The sequence below is a fragment of the Symphodus melops genome (genome assembly GCF_947650265.1).
Source record: "Symphodus melops genome assembly, chromosome: 11".
Classification (NCBI taxonomy): domain Eukaryota; kingdom Metazoa; phylum Chordata; class Actinopteri; order Labriformes; family Labridae; genus Symphodus; species Symphodus melops.
Window position 1 is genome coordinate 11823737 of NC_136701.1, and position 23027 is coordinate 11846763.

At 40.8% G+C, this 23027-nt stretch overlaps 2 protein-coding genes across 2 annotated transcripts in view; one reads left to right on the forward strand and one right to left on the reverse strand.

Annotated features, from left to right (window-relative positions):
• nlgn2b (neuroligin 2b) overlaps positions 1–23027 on the forward strand; it is a 156905-nt gene that overhangs the window by 17407 nt on the left and 116471 nt on the right. The gene's annotated exons all lie outside the window — the stretch shown is intronic.
• fgf11b (fibroblast growth factor 11b) overlaps positions 1–23027 on the reverse strand; it is a 41926-nt gene that overhangs the window by 10336 nt on the left and 8563 nt on the right. Inside the window, exons 2-3 of the mRNA XM_079355011.1 lie at positions 6360–6470; positions 5145–5248 (exon numbers count right to left, since the gene is read on the reverse strand). Of these exons, the coding sequence (XP_079211137.1) occupies positions 5145–5248; positions 6360–6470 (215 nt within the window). The remainder of the gene's footprint in view (positions 1–5144; positions 5249–6359; positions 6471–23027) is intronic.

A 23027-nucleotide genomic window follows, 5' to 3' on the forward strand; every position in this document is an offset into this window, starting at 1 on the left:
GGTGGACTCTCTCTCTGCCTGTTACAGGGCCTCACAAACTGACCACTGTGTCTTTTAAAGGGGAGCACGAGAGGAGATTCAAGGAAAAACTTTGAAGTAATTCAGGAGAAAACAACCGTGCATTGAGCAGTAGTACAGTATATATGCAAGAAGAGGGGGGGGGGGGGAAGTAACTGTAAGGAGGCGACTCATCACTCAGCTCTGTCACAGTGATGGGCGTATTTATCCAAAATGAAAACATTTCTCCTGCTTGTCACGCACACTCTTGCGTTTCGAATGCAAAAACATCTATGGACATGAAACACAGTCAAAGTGCCATATCATGCCACAGTCTGCACCCTCTCCCCCGATCAGACGAGTACATCTTAAACACGAGAGCGGGTCATAAAATCAAACGTGCGTAATTACACAAGACGACATCTGCTCTAATGTGCAGTACCTATATCAACTCGTCCTGTAACTGTGCGTGCGTGCGCGTGCGAGAGGAGACTCTTTTAAAGAGGTCAGCGCGAGATGCAGTGCAGCTATTGACTGCTGCTGAGGAAATCCCTTCTTTTCTCTGTTCACAAAAGCAGGGTGCCAAAGTCTACTGCATGCTAATCACCGGCTCTTTTGATAATAGGAGAAGGCGAGTGTGGCATAAGTTAGGATTTAACTCTCCCGTGTATACATACGACGCTTCCTCCTTTATTTCTCATATGCATAAAACTGCTCATGCATTCAGTGCTTCTTCAAATGTCGCAAGCTTCCGAAGAAACTGGCATACAGATTTCTGCTAAAGAGAAACAAACATGTAACACATTGTCAGACAGCTGTCACATTTCTTATTCTGACAAGTCGTCAGTGTGCAGTATTTACATTCAGTCTTAGTGTATTTGATCACGTACTTCTCTTGCTGTATGCATTAATGCATCTATTTTTGGGTGTAATAGAAACAATAGTAATGTAATAAAAAATGATCAAATGGAGAACATAATTGCATACATATGTTCAGATACAGTCACACACTCGTTGGACAATCATCTTTTTTCCTAGCCAAAAAATGAGATTGTGTTTTTTGTTTCAGATACAAATGTGTTCCATGACATTTACTTGAGTTAGAAAGTGATCTGATTATTTTAGCAGATAAGGAAATTGAGAAATTATATAATAATATTTGCTCTCCTTCATTTTTTTTTAATGAGTTAGTTGTTCTGCCCTGTGGAACTGCTCCTGCATTACAACATGCATCTCAATTTTAGCTTTGGCAATGTTGATCACTCCACATAAGCCGTTCACAGAGAAATGACGAGCGGCTGTGGATGAGTTGGTACAGTCGGTTGTCTCTTAATCCTAAAGTTTGGGGTTCGATCCCCAGTTCCCAGCTGCATCCGTGTTTCCATTGTATCATTGGGTAAGACACTTGAGGCTGAATTGAATTGGATTAGTTACTCCTGATGGACACTTTACATAGCAACCTCCACCATCAGACGGTGAATGGATGTGACCGGCATTCTAAAAGCACTTTGAGTAGTAAAAAGTACAGAACAGCGCTAAACAAGCTCAAGTCCATTTACCTTTTGACCAGATCACTTGTATATTCCTGACTCGGTTAATACAGATCACTGATCAGTCGTCTTTAGTTGTCGTCTGGTGTTCTGCAGTGTGCGTTTTGTGCATCAATGCATGTTGGTGTGTCTCAGCGTGCCAACAAGATGCTACTTCATGCAGACGGCAGAAGAGCAGGGCGAAGTAGCTGCATCAAACGTGCATATTAGCATCGTGTTCTTGCCTCTGCCAGGCAAGAAAATTAGCTCGAACTCGAGAAATTAACTCGATTTTATTGATTTGAAATATCAACAAAGTGTCTCATCCTTTGAAATGGTGTATTTTCTAAGCATGACTCACATTCAAAACCAAGAGGGGAAATGTTCAAAAAAAGGACAAGGCAGTCATCTCGGGGCAGGAAGACGAGCGCCATATAGCCTTGTAGTTCTGCTACTTTGGAAGATGACGTCAACGAGGCAAAGTATTGTGTGGGTCCATATCGAACTAAATGAAGAAAATGCCAAATGGGAACACTGCTTCTGTGTTTCAATATGCATTGTCAATAAAATGTATTCTATGCCATTAAATGTGGTTGAAGGCCAGGGATTTCCAGAAATGATGCATCTGCTTGAAGCAGCATACCGTATAACATGCTGAGGTAACCTCCTATGTTGAAAACCGGTACAAAGATACAAAGTCAGAAATGCTAGCACTACTGCAAGGTGACAACTGGACTGCCTGAACAACAGAGAGCCATGTGACCAACACCTGCCAACACATCGCGATGACTGTCAAGTGGCAACTTACCAGTGCAATGTTACTCTAACCTTTGCAGCTTAAAATGCCGCCACAGTGTTGACCAGCTCGCTGAAAAGTGGAAGGAAGCCGTGGAGGAGAGGGGGCTTTAGTGCTGTCTGATGCGTGTGTGTGCATTTGTGCAGCAATGTTGTGGATTTCATCATGAACGCAGTTAACAACACCGCCAGAGTGGCTTTGGACACTCACTTCAGCTTGTGATTAGTGACTCTACCATTGTGTTTAGTGAGTCGATTTGAAAAAGGAATCTTGTAACAAGCGAGCTAGCGAGCCACTTTGACCACCGCTCTGTTGTGCACAAAGCCCTGCAGGCGAAGCAGCGGCACGCCACTGGCTCATTCAAATCACAAAGAACTCAATTTGTGACATGTTTGATTAGGGAGCTGTGTTTGTCGTCCTATCTGGCAGAGACTTGTCTCTAAGCTGAACACCGCCAAGACGCTGGAGCTGAAAGAGGGGAAAAACTGGTCGCTCATGTAGTATGCAGCGCCAGTGAAGTGCTCATGGCTGCGGTCCGCTCTGCTCACATTCCAGAAACGGAGCCAGTGGGACAGGACCCCGCCGTCCAACGGAGCAGAACTGTGGCGCTGACGGACCGAGTATGTGGGGGTTTTAGGGTTCGGGTGCTCGGCACAACAACAGTTCCCGTTTGCTTTTGGATGCAGAGGTGGGTAACTTTATAAGGTACATTCCCCCATCGTCGGTTTAAGAAAACAACAGACCGGTGGAAAGTAAATGAAGACCTTACCAATGCATACCCGCAACATCAGTTCGACCTGACTGGGGATTATCCGCTGCTTGATTACTTGTGACCAGGCTGCGCTCCCGTCCGACTTCAGACCATGACATGCTTATTTTCCTCCATAAGAACGAGCAGAGATCAGGACACCATGAGTCATAAGTGTTCGTAAAACATCCAAAAGGGGTAATTAATGCTTGCAATATAAGATTTTAAAGGAACAATAAGTTCTAAGTGGAGTGTTCAAATGAGGCTCAGAGACGGGTAATAAATGTTAAACATTTACTGGCTTTATAGTAGAAAAAGTAACATTAGTTGGTTCCATACATAAAAAAACAAGACAACTTTCTCCTATCAAATTGGCTTTTCTAACTTGGGTGCACCCTTGAAACCTGAATCCTGCATCTAATTTTCAATGTATTTAATTTTCAGTTATTTAAATAAAGTTCAGTTTACAATAACAAAAATCTCTTTTCTAAATCTCTTATCAAATCATAAAAATCAGCCACCCTCTCACAGTTCACAGAATGAGGTGCTGGTATTTTATTTTATCGCCATTGAATAGTCTTAGATCTAAGAAAAGTCAAAAAACAGTCTCAATCCAAAAAAGGTGTCTCTCTCTTCAGATTCAGATGGAACGGCTCGCCATCTGTTTGACTGGACATGTTACCAGAACAATCCAACAAGAAGAAAAAACAAAACACCTGCCCGATCTCTCTGAATGAACAGAGCAGACACAAAATACGGCAGCGACCAGTAATGCCTCGTGGTCTCTTCCTCCCTGTTATCCTACGCACAAACCTGAACAGGTGGGCAGGACCAACCACCGTTGGTGGCCTCTGATTGGCCGAAACAGCAGTCACCCTGTTCTCAAACATCCCCACTGGGTGAAAGCATGAGAACTAACTTCTGATTTAAAACAAAATAGAAAATACTCCACACCCTTTCTTCAGCAGAATGATTAGGCTCTAATAATTCAATGTGTTTTTCTCCATATTTAGTGTAATTGTTTGAAATGTTTATGGTGTAAGGCTACAACCACCAGGCCTATGATTGCAGCGAAGATTCTTAAGAGCTCACAGTGTAATTTTGTCTTCAATGTGTTTTATATTTGACATGTTATCGTTAAACAGTGATGTTATAGGAATGTAACATTGTCAGAGAATGTGTTGTACTGTGGGGAAAAAAACCTTTACTTTTAATAATTTTGTTTAGCAGAGCCTCTTATTATTTGGGACAGAGGGGCTTTTTACATTAAGAAGATGGACAGACTTTCCTTATTTTACTAATCCACTCAGAAAGTGTGACTTTTTAAATGGTTTATGAACTTGAGCTTGTAGAACTTTTTATTTTATTTTTTTTCTGGTCTCGTGATGACTCTTAAGTACTTTCACACCACATGTCAAATCCTGAAAATTCACACCCATTCAGACCCTGACGGCAGAGGCTGCTGTAAAAGTGTAAACTGATCCCATACACACATTCACACACCACTGCCGAAGCAGCAGGAGCAACTTGGGATGAAGTGTCTTACCCAAGGACACATTGCGCATGAACACTTTTAAGTGCCTTCCATTTCTTGTTTGGTTGTTTTCTTTATGGCGGTTTAGTTTGAGTGCAGGTTTTACTTGAATGTATTATGCCCACACAGTTAAACATACACAGACTGCACATATTTGTACTGACAGTTAAACTTTTAAGTGTACGATATTGTCCTCAGTTGTTCATGACTCTTAAGAACTCACACTGTACTCAGATCCATATCATCCTAATACTCTGAAATAAGAGAGACACTAAGCTGAAGTCCAACTGACTCAAAAAATGGCAGGAAATGATAAAGCCCTGATGAGCACTCGGTGATGTGGACTGTTTCTCTACCGTGTTGATATCAGGAGTCTTTGCACACACACATGAATATACAGTAACAACAATCCAAACGAGCCATCATATAGTTTTTTGTTTTTTGTTTTTTTTTAATGTCCTGGAATGGCGAAAGTGTTGCAGCTATATATGTTTTTTATGTAAATTAGTTCACCTCTATGTATCTGTGGGGCGTACTTACCGAGGTATAGAGGTATCCATCGCTATTCATGGCCAGGTATAACCCTGTCTTTGCCCCCTGGATTGCCACAATCCGCAGTCCCACTGGAATTAAGTTGAACTGTGCTAAATTGGGGGAATAAAGTAGCAGAGATAAGACACGACAAAGAGAGAGAGAGAGAGAGAGAAAGTCAGAGAAGGTTGTGAAATCAAACTGCAACACAGTCTGCTCGTCTTCACTATTAGGCTGCAGTGTCACTGCAGCAGGCTATATCTCTCTTTAAGCCCAAACAGTGTGACCTCGGAGAGTTTATGTTGATGTTAACAGAACACCATGTCACCTTCACTATGCCTCACACGGCCTATAAAACCTGGACTTTAATAGAGATGTTGTGTCACACCAAGCTTAAAGGAAAAATAGTCGGGCAAAAAAAAAAAAAAAGGTGCAGTATTGGGTTGGTTTAACTGCTGTGGTCCTGTCAATAAAAAATTCAACCCAACCCCCCCTAAAAAAAAGTGGGTTATTAAATAGAGTTGAAAGAACATTAAAAATACAGTCTTAAGAGAGGATCATGTTTCCGTCTGGACGGTCAGAGAAATGATAAAGAAAGCACTGCATAGTTTTAGGGCTGGGGACCCAAATTCTGATGTTTTAAAGGTCAGGATGAGCATTCATGTCATCTTAATGGTGCCAGTGTGTCACCGAGAAGCACTTGAAAGACATGCAGCAGCCTTGATTTTTTTGTTGTTGCGATTTTTAAACTTCAAATACTCAGTTGCAGAGCCATTTGGACACAGTGTCAGCGAGTGTGTCAGTACAAGACTTCTCCATTTAAGCATCTACACATGACATCACTGAGCTTTGACAGGTGGTTTGGCATGATCGTCCTGCTCATTTCGGGACAAAAACAGTACACGATGAAGACTTTTGAGAGGTGAGCTGACATAAAAACAAGGTTAATTTTTTGCTCCACAGCCTGAGCCTTTACAGCTTCTCTGTTGAGCTCATTGTATACAAGAGAAGCGTTGCTGAATTGGCTCCCAATCAGGAAATATGCTGTTAAATATTTGAGCCGTGTGAAGGTAACGTCTGCATTTGCATTTGATACAGTCTGACATGAATCCATTCCCTCTGACTCTGTTACAGACGAGACTGTGAATAATTGGATCACAATTAACACAACAGCGCTCGAAGCGAATACGTGGAGGCTGTAGACAAAAAGAAACACACACTCACAAAATGAGCTGCTTTCATCCCTTGTGCTGTCCATTGTGCCGTCAGGCTGCATCTGTAGGTAGTATCCATGCTGACTGTATAGCCGGGTAACAATGCCCTTCAGCTGTGGCTCTGCGAGGGAGCACAGGAAACATTGTGTTAGACATTCTCTGACTTTACACAACCTGCAAAAGGAAAGGGTGAGACAAAGATGTCAGTTCAAATACATCAAGGGCCTCATTGTGTGTTGTTAGCATGAAAGGAAATCCCAGTCCCTGTCCCATGATGAATAGGGCCTATGCATTAGCTAGCTAACAGTTCAGGTTCATCATTGTTTTAATATCAAAATGGCATCATGCTAATATGGCAAACTAAAATGACAATATTACAAAACACCATTTAGGTATTATGCCTGATTAAAATAAGCTAGCATGTTATTGGATGCTTGTTAACATACTGACTGGAGAGTTTTGCCTTAAAGTGAGCTGCAACAAACGGGTCTCGATACTGTATTAAGTTAAAAAAAACAAAGAGTTACACTTTGAGTATTTCATCATGATTCCTCCATGATAAGTTCATTGTCAAAGGTACATTTCTGCTTCACAAAGGGGGAACAAGAACCTGAGTCAAGTGAGTCCCCTGCTAAATAAAAGATAAATAATCATGGGGATTGTGGGGGTGGAGGAATGGATGGAGGGTGAATAGAGAGGTTGAATGTTTCATGAGCGAAGTCTCTGCAGTCTACTTTGCCTTCATTTAAGGAACAGATTATTGTCAGGAAGCGTTGCGACGTCACCAGTCCCTCCCCCAACTATAATGCAAAGACCTTTCTGCTGTCTCCTATAAGCTTTCATGTCTGACGTTGAAGTTTAGGAAATTCCGCTGCAGTCTGAAGCCTCTTAACGCTCACAGCTGTCTCACACCTATGATCCCTTTGAACCTGCGCACTTGAAGATCCGTGATGGTGTTTTTGATTTAAGGACCAACTCATTAGTAGGGACAGTTCAGTGGTGTATCTGTGGAGGGCATCCGTCTTCAGCAACTGTGCATCGCTGACACCATATCGTCCTACGGTCGTAAATACAGCTGGGAAACATTGATACTATGAAGGGGGCTCATCATAGAAAAGACATTTTTTAGAATTTCAAACTTGATTTATAGTATTTCAGAATGGCTACTTTTTAAAAAAATGGGGAACGGTTTATTTGGATAATTTATCTATATTTTACAAATCGTCAAAATGGGTAATTGATTGTACATAAAGGGGGTTCATCATAAATATCTAAACCAATAGATCTTTGATATTTCATAGTTTGGAAAAGGGGGAGAAAAAAGGAGGTACATTATTGATATGAAAGTGGGCACGTTATTGAAAAAAGTTTGAGAACCAAACAGTTGAGCGATGCAGCTTTTATGAGGGGTCATGAAACATAGATGAAGAATCCTCTGGAGGACTGAAGGCCACGTGGGAGATCCCCCCTCTCTTGCCAAACTTCACCCGTGTCCTCACACACTCTTTGGGGACGGACCTGGGGCACTGCACAATCTGCCTGCCTTCTTGGGAGCAGCACAGGGAGCGGGAAGGTGGCAGCAGATGTGTTCTGTAGGACCATTTCCCAAAGGAAGTGTGCCAGGGTGGAGGCATCAGTGAAACTGTGACCTACTCCCATTGCATTACATCCTCTTTGTTTCGAAGCTGCTTGTCAAAACATTTCATGATCTCAACTCCTGCATTTCTTTTTTCCCCCCTTTTCCCTGTCATTGCCTTTGAGTTATGCACGCTTTCATCCCACCTAATAACTTCATACATCATCCAATCAGAGCAGGGAAGCCGTTCATTATTCCTCCCCACAGATGTGAAACGGAGAGATGAGAGGAGGGTGGGGGGGGGGGAGATAAGGGAAAATGGGAGGATCAGTGAGGGAAGAAGTGAGCAGAGGGACAACAAGGGAACACAGTGACTAAGATGACACTGTCATTTCATTAAGACTGACGGCTGTATGGGATGGAGAAAAGCACATTTAGGCAGAAATTCAATAGACAGCTTGTGCAATATGGCTGCAATCACTACTTTCATGCTTGGTGTCAGGGGTACTAAAACTAATGTCTCACTTAGCAGCGCTGGCTCCAAACAGTCATGATTCTCATCCTTCCAACACCAACGCACAATAAAGTCTGATTCAGTGTGATGAAACAACACTCCCAGCAAAAACCATAACTAATGTATTTTACTGCAGCTGCATTACACACCACAACTTATTAGTTTTAAAGGTCCCATATTCTGGTTTTGCATACTGTTTAGTGTTTATTCCAGGTGTCTTGCATGTTTAAGCACACCTATTTTCAAAAATTCAAAGTCCGCGAAAAGGCGCCCTTTCCTTCGTCCTCCTGTTAGCAGGAGCAATAGCTACATGTAACACTAGGTCCCTTGTTGAAACCGTTACAAGCCCATGATGTCATAGATCCAAGCCCATTGGCTCGTTGTAGCAAGCACAAGCTCCCCTAAGACTGACTGTAGCATTCCCAATATGGTAAAAGGGGCGGGACATATCTGAGAACTAAGCCAAATGACTGACAAATTGCAACAGAGCAGATTGGCCGACCAATCAGATCAGACTTGGCACACATGGGGACCCCCTGTTTTTCTTTGTGGGGAATTCTGAGCATTAGAAATACAGGCAGATGAGAGAGCCTGCGTGGAGCGACAGTACACGAAAACAGACACTTTATTTGAACATTAGCGATTGTGAATGGACTTTAGCAGACACTAAAATAGATACATGAACCCCCAAAAGGGTATAATATGAAACATTTAAATCAAGCAAATCCTGTTGGCTGTACTCAATTAATTTGGTTTAACAATAAATACCTTGAAGGATTTACTTTAAAAAAAAAAAAAAAAAAAAAAAAAACTAGAGTTGGAACAACCCAAAAAGGTGCATGCCTTAATTTCTTAAAGTTATAGAATATAGTTTCTATAGAGTTCAGATGCACAGATTAATTATTATTATTATTTTTTTAATTACAATGTCTCTACAAAAACTGTTGCGATAACAGAGCCCCTGTCTGCCCAACCTACAGTTAAAAAATGGTGGTTACTGTTTGAAACACATCAAGCTTGATAAAATACAAAATAATAAGTGATATTTTCATATTGTTTTATATGTTGATATTATTTGGATAGGACACTGAAGATGGCTAACTTGCCGGACATTATCGAAGCGCCTAACACATTTTGAAATGGTTAATAGTTAAAGCACATTTCATCACATGTAAGCTCAAAGTGTTTAATGACTGAATGTGAAGGAATCGATAAAGTCGTTTGGCAGTCAGACTTCAGTTACATGTAAACTAATGCTGTTTTTTAGGAAGTTCAGCTGTTCACGTATTTGTGCAAAATGTAATGATGGCATTTACAGACACTGTGCTGCCTTCTTTATGTGGGTTTTAAGCTTTTCCCCTTGTTTTCCCCAGGAGAGTCCAGGACATCTGTAAAATCAGCACAGGTTCAACAGGCTGATAACCTTACCACTTTTAATTACCTAACACAAACTTTAGAATATTTGTGGAAATTATTTTTTCCAGGTATTTCCCGTCTATTGTTGAATACTGACACTCTTTTTTTTGGCTCTAATAGTCGAGCACTACGAGGCTTTTAACAACATGCAAATGAACAAAACTCTGCATAATCACAACACTGACTCCACTCAGTGTCATCAAACAGCAGAGACGCACTACATCCCCATGCGTATTCTGCCAACTGCTCCCCTCTCACTGTCTTGACAGCATCTGTGTATGCATAATTACACACACGCACACACAGACGCACACACACACACACAGGCTCTGTTATTGTTAATGTTGCAGTACATTGGCATCAGGAGTGATAACATCAACTTCTCCACAGACATGTATTGAAATACAAAGTGAGATGGAGTACACACATCAGTGATAACGTTAGAAAACAAACTTTTATTCTATAAAGAAGTTCTACAAATCTATACCTATATAAATCCTCCAAATGATGTTTTTGTTATATTTTCATGCAGAATGCATTCCCCCCCAGTATGTCTTCATGTATTGAACTGAACCGAGCACAGCTTTTTTTTCAACCTTTTGATTGACTTTGAATGGGGTACTCGAGACATTTTGTAGAAACTTGAAGAATTTGCCGGAAAATGATTAAGAATAATCAAAATTAAAGCAACCATCACAAATTCCAGACTTTCAGTTTAGAAACTTTCCCTAAACCCTGCAACCTGCTTCCTGATCAAATCTAAAAGGGGACATATTATACCCCTTTTCACCTTTTCAAACAGTGCCTCTGTGCTCTAAATAAAACATCTGTGCTGTGCTTTGGTATTCATATGACACAAATAAAGCTCCAGTGGAGGTTTGTGACCCTGTAGACACCAGCTCTGTCACAATGCTCCATTTTGGTGTGTGTATCTCTTTAAATGATAGGATGATTCACTCCTCTGTAAAGACAATAAAAATGGCTGAACTGTGCAAAAGTTTTGCTTTAGGCTGGGGATGGAGTCCATGGGTGAAGATACCAGGGGAGGGGAAGGAATTTTCTTACTAGAATCCAACTTGTGATGTCACAAACTGAGAAAATTTAAAACAGAGCACTTCCCCCCCCCCCCCCCCCCCCCCCCCCCCCGCATAATATGTTTCCTTTAAATGAGACTTTCCTTGGTCACCAAAATCCAACTTCATACACACCCAACGGCTTCAGATTGCAACACAGGCCTTCTGTTAACAATTGGATCTATTTTAACCAACATGATGACATCATCAGAGTTATTCTAAAGAACCTAGGAGTACTTCATGTGTTGTCTAAAGTAATCTCATTGTGTTAATACGCTTGAGAGACCTTTTTAAAACGTAATGGTTGGACTCCTAAACACAGTTGAGTGAGCATAGATTACCAAGCAAGCCATCTTTCTCTCCTTTTCATGAGCCCTGCAGAAGTCGCTCGACTTGACAGTGACACACTGTGACAGCAGTCCACCTACATCTGCTTGGGTTAGCACGGCACACACAGTTGTTTCCATAAGCAAAAAGGCCCATGTTTGTATCATGAGGGTGTGTAGTCTCCACTGCTCCACAGCAGTAAACAGAAGAAGATCATTCTGAAAAGCTAGCGACTCAAAGGTCATGTTTGGTGCTGTATGTTAGGGTTGGCTTGTATTCAAACAGTAGGAGCATATGTTATGTGGCAGGGGGCCAGACGTTATCAAACTTAAATAATAGATAGATAAACCATAAGAAAAACAAATCTCATGTCTTCAAGTGAATCACATTGGTGGTGGAAAGCACCGTTTCCTATACAAAGAAGAAACCTGGGAGGAACATGCAATTATATTTCCTGACCATCAGAGAGAAGCTCCCTCCTGCATCGACGTCTCTTGTAAAAACCGAAGCTTCTTATACTGACAGTATATACTGTACGCTTTTGCTGTGGATGTTATTCTGCACTCTTAGTTTAGGCGGATCAGCGCAATGCACTGAGCCATAAACAATGACACAATACATGCAGATCACCTGTTGTGAAAACAGAACAAGTGAAATATTTAAAAATGAGAGTAATGTTATTGGAGTGTCTTAATAAATAAAATAAAAAAACAGATGCAGAATATTGTCCGAGCAGAAACAAAACAATTGACCTAAAAAGTAAGCCACTATGGAGAGGTGCAGGTAAGTGTGAAGATAACGTAATGGAGAGGAAGTAAGATGAGAAGAACACGCCAAAAACATTTGGAGAATAAAGCCCCATTAAAGACTCTACAAACCTTATATTTACATAAAACCCAACAAACAGCAGTAAAGATTGGTTTTGAGCCCCCCGAAAACCACCACTGGGAAACACTGGAAAGCATGCAAACATTCATTCTAGTCCGGCATTTACTTTTAGTGCACCTGACTGAGTAATTCAATTTCTTGTCTCTTATTTTCCTCCTTTCCATTTCATTATCATTTATGTTGCCATTTCTTTTATACCGGGAGCGGAAGAGGAAAAGAAATGTGGGGAAAAAAAAGGCTTTTTCTCATTTCATTTATCTTTTCCTTTAAAGCTTTGAAAATGTCAGTGAAATATGCTTATATTACTACATTACTTATAGAAGTTGTTAAAATCTTTCAGTTTGAAGTCCATTATAATTCAGAACAGTGCCTGGTTGAACATTGGTTGACCAGTTCATTGTTTAAGCTCTCCATATAAAACCTCAACAGTTTGGTGATGTGAACTTCATGTAGCACAACACAGTTAGATTAAGACAGTCCTGATTGGTTAAAGAGAAAGCTGTGGTTAGAGACAGGCTCATTTTAATAATCAATAAAAAGGAAGACAAATGAATGTAACTACCAAATATACAACCAGTTGCCATTAAAACTGTGTTTGTATATTTAACACAAATGTCTATCTTAGACTCCGATGAACTGGCTTTTGAAGCCCATGAAAAGTGTTTTTTGTTTTGTTTTTGTGAGCAAGGTATTACAGAATATTATTCTCAGGTTTTCTGCGATCAACTACACCAAGAATGACCAGGGAGTTACTCAAGACAAAGAAGCCCCTGTCCTCAAAACGTGCCCGAAAACCTGCAGTGCCAAACCCATCCAACTTGATGTAGCTTCTGTGTGATCACCACCCAGCACTACACCCCAAGATAACGGTTATACATACCAACTGAGTTGTAATGTTAATGGAAAGTGGCTTATCGAAACATTGAGTTGGTCGGGAGATCAAGTGTCAAGATGTCAAATATGGTCGATAGTGGTAACAGTTCGTATAACGTATACGCTTTGGGTTTACGTAACGAGCAGTAATGCTGCTCATCGACTCTAGAAGACCAAAGAGTCTTCTGAAGGGCGTCGGGAACTAACCTGTGTGGTATAAACATTCAACATTGTAAGTAAATACAGACAAATATACCGAACACTAATATAAGTACAGGAGCTTGTAGACTAGTACGCTGTGGACCAGATGCCACAGTTAACTATTAACCAGTAATGTGTTGATCACACACCAGGAGAAATGTTCTCAACCATTACAACTGTATACAAACAAGAACAATAAGAGGATGTTCACATGTCACATGTAAGACCCCATTGATTATTACAGACAGGTCATTAAAAAACACAAAAACCATTGAAGTTATACATTTTTGAAAATATTTGATATCAACCTAAATCATAATTCTATCAATCATTTCCTTGTTTTCTTTAATACTACATTATCTAACTGTTGACTTTTCTGTATAAGATGGCAGCATGATATGAAGACTGCCCATGTGATTTTGAACATGAGTGATGTTATAAAATTCCTTAATGTAAATTAATCGTGAAACTGTGAAATTATTCCTCAGATTATAATCGTAACATCAAACTCTGTAATCGTATCATCCCTGGTGAGATTCTGTAGGTTCTTGAACAGCAGGGACCAAACTTGATCTTTCAGAGTGAGCACATCTGCATCTGCTTTGCTAAACTGTCACTACAGCTGGGCCAGAAACCATACCCTGGCACCCCCACTGTCCTGGGTATTTCCCACAGAGAGGACGTGTGCACCTGCATTCATCACTCGGGGGACTCGTGTGAGCTTGAGTGACAGAAAACATTCGCCGATCCAGGTCAGTGGAGTGTGGGTCACAGAGAGCTCCCTGTCTGTTTATGTACATCAGCAGCACAGGGGATGTCAGCACAACTGACAACATGTTGACTCATCAGCAGGCTCATTTCCAAGTGACCTCCCTACACATGAGCGCGTATTTGACAGGATTGATTGAAGTCTTTATTTTGAAAAATATACCTTTTTTTTTCTTCTTTCATTAGAAAAGCAAATATTGAGTGAGCGTCTTACGGGATAGTACTTGATGTATACATTACAGCTCCGTATACGTCACCTGTTTACAACACATTTGGAGTGATAGACTCGATTATTCTGATTTTGTTAAAGTCGTGCTCAACATTTCAACATCGTCCTCATGTCAAACACTCTTCTGCTCTCAATCCTACCTCTGAGCAACTTTAGTGACTTTGGCACACTCCTTACCATGGCGGCTTCAGAACTGCTTCCTGTTTCGACCGAGGAGCAAAGAGACAACATTTAAGAGACACGATGTTTGACTTGAAATTAGCACGGAAGATGCAGCTGCCACATTTAAATCGTTTGTTTGGCAGTTAAGGGGAAACGGATCACTGTTTGTGCTCCGTTTGAAATTTTCTCAGTTTGTGACATCACAAGTTGGATTCTAAAACAGATATACTACAGCAAAATCCCAGTGCAGAATTTCACTAAAAAGAATGGAACAGTTATTAAAGGTATGTACGTATGTGCAACGGATGTCTATTATTCAATGAAGAAAAAAAATCAGTCTTTGGATTATATTTTGAGGCCTGTTTTTGTGGACTTTCATGCAGGCACGACTCGTAGATCGTTGATATTTCAGTGCATATGGTTACTTTGATTCAAATGCTGCTCCAATCTTTCTCCCTTTAATCTCATCACATCTGCATTCATGATCAGGGTATCAGCCTGTGGCTGTGTATAACAATCGGAAACTAAACACTTGTAACATTCCTGCCTGTTGTACACTGCAGCTGTAAACTTTTCCCAAACCAAATCCATCGCCGAAGCCTCTAAAAACTGAAGATATAGTTACTACTCATCACATTTTTCTCACCATTAAAAACACGTCTCACCTTGTTCTCATCTATCGTCTCGTGAGCTGAGCGATCAGTGGCAGTTCGGGTGTTTTATTTCTCCCTCAGCGTTGAAGGAAACATTCACGTTCTTCACAGGCTGCACAATCGATGATTTAATGTAGGAAGTGGGCGTGTAACCTCACGGAGCCCTGATTCTATGCAACTGTTTAAGTAAGACGAATTACATCTCCCAGTAGACTTACGGGGTTCTCCCAGTTGGTTGAGACCCTTTCCGATGGCACACGACTTTAAAGATAAATATCAAATGGAAATGTTCAAGGTGAACAGATTATTAAGTAAGTGTTAAATCATTTGTGTTAAAGCAAGACGGTCATAAGAGCGTTTTTGTTTGTTCGATTGGGTTGGCCTCTAATCCCAGCAGTTACCGCTGCGTTGTCTACACAGGGATGCCCCTCATCAATTTACATTCTGCGCTGATAATCATTTTGAAAATCACCTGGGGGAGACTGGTGCCTAGTGTTATAGCACAGCCATGCACACCGCAATTATGTGTGTGTCTGTATAAATGAGGTCAATGCACATAAGAACCCAAGGTAATCACTTCATGCATCACGGCTGCCATCAAGGACACTTAAAGCCTTCTCTGCGATGTAATTGCTCTGCAGAATAAGTAGTGGTTGAGGTTTATCGCTAATCAGGGTAGTGTATGGCTCGGTGTTGGTTATCATTACACTAATGTATTTATCAGGCTTGATTTGAGCTCAGTGTGTGTCGCTGGCTGATCTCCCTGTAGTCGAGCTCCTCTTGATAAGGCTGAAGGTAATTACGTGGGGGGGGCTGTGAGTGAGCAGCCAAGGGCATTTCTTCTTCTTCTGCTCTGACCTAACCAAACAACAGGGGTTTTCCTCAGCTTATATTTGCAGGACTCCCTGACTCTTGCCTCTTCCCTCACTTCCAGATGCTCTCTAGCTCTCTCTCTCTATATATATATACACCTCTCCCTCGTATTCTTCACATATGCATGCATACAGTACACGAGTGTTTGCATGCATGCGTGCACACACGAGCATGTGTACTGCATATATGCACGAAATAGGAAGTATGTCTCTTGTGTTGCGTTTGATTCCGCTTCTAATAAAAGGAGAACATGGTTCCTCCTTTTTTTCTCTCTCTCGCTTTTTCTAAACTGGGCCATGAGCTCTACAGTGCTGCTAGTAATTATCAACCTTGTGGGAAGATAGAGGGGGGAGAGAAGGAGAGGAGCACGAGAGGAATGAAGTCGTGAAAGATAGTTGGCAATATCTCTGAGGTATGTCCGGAAATAAAGGAGGGAAGGAGAGCGGGGATGCGGGAGAAAAGGGCAGTGATGGAGTGAAGGAGCGACGCAAAGATACTGAGTTTGACATGCGTGAGAGCGAGGGAGAGGAGATGAGGATAGACGGGTTGAAAAAGCAGGTTGTAAAAGGAGGAAGACGGATAAAGAAGGACTGGAGGGGTGGCTAGGTTAAAGAAGGAAGAGGAAAGAATGAGGTGTATTACAAGACCGGTAACTCCAGCATTGGCCTCTTAATTCAATTCGAGACTTCATAAATCATTTCACGTGACAGTGGCAGCAGTTCACATAAGTGACACGGAGTTGTTGCAGCTTATTAATGGTGCTGACAAGACCGTGTCAAACACAGGCAGAAGCAAATAGGACTCACGCTGCTTCCCTGACACACATTCAATATTCACGTATGTGCTTCATTAGCATTATGTCGGGGACATATCAGTGACAGCACAGGATTCACAATCTGCATACTGCGGCCTCACTGCTTCATAATAACATATTGTGTAGCATGGTAGACCTATACAGCATAATCTCTGTACTTTTTCGGTACCTTTATATTCATAACAGTTTGTTACTGGAACGTTTCGTACTTTGTGGAGGTCAAAAGTGCCTTAAGTTACTGGAAGAGTATGATCCAAACTGAGAGAATCGTAAAGTATTAACTGTATCTCAACTAGGTGGCAGTATGAGCAAGGTAGTCAAATTGGACTATCAAGTATACATGCCCAATTGTTTATTTATATCGTTTTTACACAAGCAGAAATCTCCTGTAAAACTCCTGTTTTAATCCAGAGGAGCTGTATACAGTGTGTGAATGCAAACACAGAGTTTCTCCTGGCATAGATACAGTAGACCTCCGTTATATTTTCCCCAGCAAGTCCAAGTGGGCTGATGTGAGAACACTGCAGCATTCTCTCCGGAAGATTCAGATTGAGCCAATAGAAAAGGGGGAGTGACACTTTTATACTGTTACTGCTGCGCGGTTCATAGAGTGTCTGCACGCGACCACCGCGATCTCCGCGCATGTATTTAATTACGGCTGCATTACGTTTTCTGTTTGTTTGTATCTTGTTCTCCGCTCTCTTGTGGATGTTGTCATTCTCTTACAAATAGCATTGATATAAAGGCAAATAATCTCATCATAGCATTGTGTAGCAGACTCTGTTGTTTCATCCGCTACTTGCGTGTTGTTTTTTATGTCACTTATTACCTCAGGTGGTTTAAAATATAGCTCTGATATCAAAGTCAAAATGTTGTTCTTGTCACAACACTAATAACACGATCACACCAAATATACTTGTTTGGTTATTTTATTTACCACAGCTACTGAGAAAAACAAGGAAGCAGAAGAGCAAGGCTGTTAAGCCTTTCAACCAGCAAACAAACCTCACCTTTCCTTTCTTCCCATGGACCCTCCAGCAATGACACAAATAGGCTCTTTAATATATGCAGAACAAACAGACAAACATTTCTCTGCACTCCCACTGGGGTCCAGACCTCTGTCAGATCCTGTGATGATCACACAAGTAAACAAACAACCAAGCTAAGCAGCACCGTGATGGACAACAAAGGATTGGGAATTTGAACTTCCATTGATTTGATTTGCTTTGATTGAATCCTCACACAGAGGGAGGAGAATTAAAAAAAAAAAAAATAATGTGTAGAGATGTTTGAGAGGTGCTTGGATTGACATGAAGGAGTCAGTTGTACATTTTAAAATATTGTTTGTGCGGATTAAATTGTCATCTGAATGATCTGAAATCATAAATGGCTCTTATTCGAAAATACGCCAGGCACTGATTATTCTTTTTTGCAATGCAAGTGCTCTATGATGATTTATTTTGAGTAATCGTTCAAAGAAATGACTTTAAATGAGGATCATTAGTTTGAAGCAGAATAGTGCAGGACTAGCAGCTGCATCCTTAAGGGGTTGCTGAGTGATGCTGCATGCACTCGTACTGAGATGGATCGCAGCTGATCTTAGACCCCCCTCATGGTTTGGGCTGCACATTATGTTTGTGTATTTTTTTTCCTGTTTGTATAATCACAAGTATGGCGAAAGTTATCCGTTGCCTACACACACACACACACACACACACACACACACACACACACACACACACACACACAAAAACAGTGCCAAACAAGCACAACAACAAGAACAGTACAGGATACAATAGGAAGTAAATTCAATCTCATACAATCTTATTGTGCAAGCTTTTTGTGGACTTTTACACACACGTGTTAAAGTGTTGATATTTCATCGTGTATGATGACCTTTTCATCTCACTGTGTTTACCATTCTGTCTGCTCCGCTAACTCTGGAGCTGATCAAACCCTCTTTACTCAGTGTTGTGTTTTCTCCTGCACACATCGCAGGTCGGTTTCTGTCACGTGCCAGCAGCGCCACTCAGCTCTCCTCCACTCCAAATATGCACCTATTTTTGCCACTGCAAGCATGCGTCAAGCTGAACCTGGTAGACTGACCAGGGCAGGAGGCCATTCAAGGGAACACATAAGGTATCTGGTCAATTTCAAAAGGAAACGCAATACACAAACTCCCAATTGAATATCCCATCACTTTATCAACATGAATTCAAAGTCATTCCCATGTGATCTTGTAGTACTCCTGTGTTCTTGTGCACTCATAAGTCCAGCTGCTCATGGCTGCACTCAGCTGAGCTTACGCTTCAGAAAGAGGCCCAGAGGGGTCGGGTGTGTGCTGTCGGACTGAGAAAACCCCAATGAGACAGAAAGCTGTGGAATCTGCCAGTTATTATTGTTACAGTCTGCTGTAGTCTGTATGTGTGAATTTAGGCAAACAAATTTGTTTTGATCCAATAACTGAAGAAAAAGTTCCCAAATGCTCGCTCCCTGTTTGGTGTTCAATCTGAGTTATAAGCAAACATTGCAATTTCCTTCTGCACACTAACACACACGCCCATCCTCTTAAATCAGAATAAATACATTTAGAGCATTGTGTTTGATCATTGTAAACTTTTTATTAACAGAAAGATGACTATATTTTGTTAAGTTGATGTCCTTGATGGGGTGTTACAGATACTTTTTGGAATCAGCTTTATTGGTCAGGTAAGTTTAACACACAAGGAATTTAACTTCGGTAGACCCTCTCTCTACAATGTCCTTTTATGAAATGATGCAGCTTTTAATATCTGAAACTGTGATACTCAGAGTTTTAAAGGCACTTTCTAAATAACGTCAGAGTTCCGTTTTAGCTAATATTATACTATTATTGGAATTATAGAATTATGTTAAGCCTAAAGTGAAGAAAATCGTGGATGTGATACTTTGTTGAGATTCGCAAAGATGTATTTAGTTTTTTTTAGTGCACAGCTTCATGGCTAGCTAAGGAAGAAATATTTGTTTGCTGAACTTATAAATGGTCTGTGACAAAAAAAAAAAGCCCCATCCCAACTGTGACATTTTTGATCTGTTGCACCCCTATAGCATGCGCTGGAGAGTTGGACAGTCGTCTGAACTTGAATTGAAAACTGAAAGCCTTAACTGTCATCGTATGACAGGGTACAACGAGATTAACGTGCCACTCCCGACTTGTGCTTATCACTATAAAGGACACGTGTCCATAGAGTGCTAAAAACATTTTCACAAAGCATGTTTCATACAAAGAGACGCATTCATGTAAAAACCACCACATTCCACTAAGAAAGAACACTTTCATGTCAGACACAACCACATCACACTCTACATATGAATAAATAATATAAGTGCCAAGTCAAAGTGCAGGGGAAGTAATAGCCATGGTAATCAAGGGACATGCTTGGTTATTTAACAAGACTAAAAACATGTCATCAACCCTGCAAGTCAACACCAGAATAACTAGTCTGTTGAGCTAATTATTTATACTTGAATGAATGTAGGCCCTCGATGCTGGGTATATGCCGTGTCTAAGTTCTAACACTGCTAGCTGCCACTCGCCACAGTTGTAGCTCCGGTTCGTGACAGTGGAGCGGCACAGTTTGTGGCAGTGCTCTCATCTAAGATAATGCCTTTAAAGTTATATATGAGTTGTCCAAGGTTAATCAGACGTATAACCACTCAACCGGAGCAATCCGTATGACCACATTCAGCAAAGGCATGTGGATGTTAACCTGCAAGGAAGGACCGGAGGCTAGCTGTGCTATGTCTGCTGACATTAGCCACACTTGGCAAACAAATATGACTTTGTTTACCCCAGGGTGCTTTGACCCCCTCCAGTCTGAAAAGATAACACAGCTCATCATGACAAAGACTGTACAGGACATAAAGGGATTCTTACCTTTTGACAAGTCGACTTGTCAGAGAAAGTAGTGGTTCCATTCTGTTACTGACTGTAGATCAGGCTCTTATAACCATACATCAATCATATACTCAGTTGAGGTTTATTGTATAACACAATCTTTTTTTAGTGCCATTATTTCACTGTTTATGGCTCCACATCTAGACTGCACATGCCAAACTTGACTACCAGTTTTCTTAATTGACAGTTTGACAGTAGTAGTTTTCACAGCTGGTTTTTCATGTGCCAGCAGCAGTTTGTTAATGAGTAGATTTGGGGCACCACCCCTTCGTAACATCGGGGGAAAAAAAGTCTACTTAAACGTGTTATAAATGACTTTTGTCATGTGTACAATGCACTTTGTAGTGCATCAACGCCTGTTAGAATGTATTAATGGGTTTCAAAATATATTGGTTGATTTCTGTGTGAATACATATACTTCCTGGATTAGGAGTGCTGGCAAAAGATATAAGTGTATGGACTGTGCAAGTTCTTAAACTTTTGTCAAGCAGGTGACCTGACACTTCTCTCTCATTGGTTTAACTCTAGTTTCCTGCAGGGTTCAGCTGATGTATGCACAACGAAGCAGAAATACTACAGTAATGTTGACAATGTAAGCACACATACTCTCACTATTGTATACAGGACACAATAGATATGGATTTTACAGCTTACTATACAAATAATGCCCATAAACAATAGCTAAGACATTGTACTAGACCCTCAATAACCTGACAAACGTGTTATGGCGACAACAGGGTCAGTACAACACGTAATTTTCAAACAACCACATTAAACGTTCTGAGAATAAAGTCACGCAAAACACGCATGAAAACATGTATTTGCATAATACAGGAAGGTTAAATGGCTACAGAGAAAAATACCATTCAGAGGTGTGCATGCATGGCGAGCTTTCATCGCATAATCTGACTCCTATATTTACATTTTCTGTGCCAGCTCTTGTTTGATGGATGTCATTGAAAGTCCATGAAGACTCATTTTATGTAGCTTAAAAGAAAAAGAAAAATGACAGAGAAATAAAGTGTTCTTGTGAGGTGACTGAACCAGTGTTACGGTTGATAGGATATATAAAATAAAAAAACAAACATTTTTTTTGCTTAAGTTAAAATTACTTAACCTGCTTTTGTTTTCTAATTACTTCCTTAATTACTTAGTTAAGATGAAATTACTGCGACCATGATGCCAATTCTTTTAGCCTGTTAATGGCAATTACGTCATTATGCCCACCCCCACCTGGAGAATAATGGACCAGCCCCCAGTGGTAAATCTCCCATTTATGCCCCTCTTCCCCTCTGTCTCTCCTCCGCCTTGTCTTCTCATCATTACCTCTATTGGTGTCCTCCATCCTCACTGTCTTTCTCTTGTTAGAGCTAAATTCAATCTGTCCTTGTCAGCTTTAATCAAAACACCCACAGATTCAATTTAGCAGGTTTGGGTGGGAGGCAAAGGTGGCATCTTCAGGATGGCAGCAAACAAAGGAGCTCTCTCTCCCTTGCCCACTTTAAACTGGATTTAAGGCCATTTTTTATCAAAGTCTCTCCAGCACCATCAGGTTGAATGCAACCCAGGGATATAAAGGTAGAAAACATGTCATAAATAAATCCCTTAATCTCTAGTCTTGGTTCCATTACATATGATATAAACAAGAATATAGTCCACAACTTGTTTTTGGTGTCTAACCTGATGAGGACATGTTGACCAAAGTTAAAGGGACGAACAAAATCACCGACTTCTGTCCATGAACAGCTGTAAACCAAACCCTCACAATTCAACACCATTTGGTACCAGATATTTAAGTCCCCTCTGATGAGACAAGAGCTCAAGGCGAAAAATCCCCTCAGCTTGGATGACCTCTTATTCAACCACTAATCTTTGTTTGTCTCTTCCTGATGTAGACAAATAGAAAGCTGTTGTTTGGAAATCTCTTAAATCTTGATTGGGGCTGGATTTCCTTGGAACATTTTCAATATGTGTTCTTTAATGATAACCTAGTTTCAGTGCTGATCCCCAAAAAGTGCAAATTCAATGCCTTACAGCAATGCACTTTAACTTCAACAAAATCCAGTTTTTCATGTGAAAGGTTGTTTGTGAGAATCTGATGAAGTCGGTGTTACAAACTCTAACTTGATCTTGTAAATGAAAAAAAGGAGCCCTAACCTTGTTCAAAATAAAAAAACAACAAATTGCCTACAAGCTCAAGTTCACTCAGGGCATTTGATTTCTTGGTTCAAATAAACTTTTCTTTCTGAATTGTGGCTGTTTTCCAAGAAAACATTAACAAAGCCTAATTAGCAAAGGAGCTTGATTTGTATTCACCATCATTGAGCTCAGGCAATTCGGACCAAAGCTTTTCAATCTGTTATTAACAAGTTTA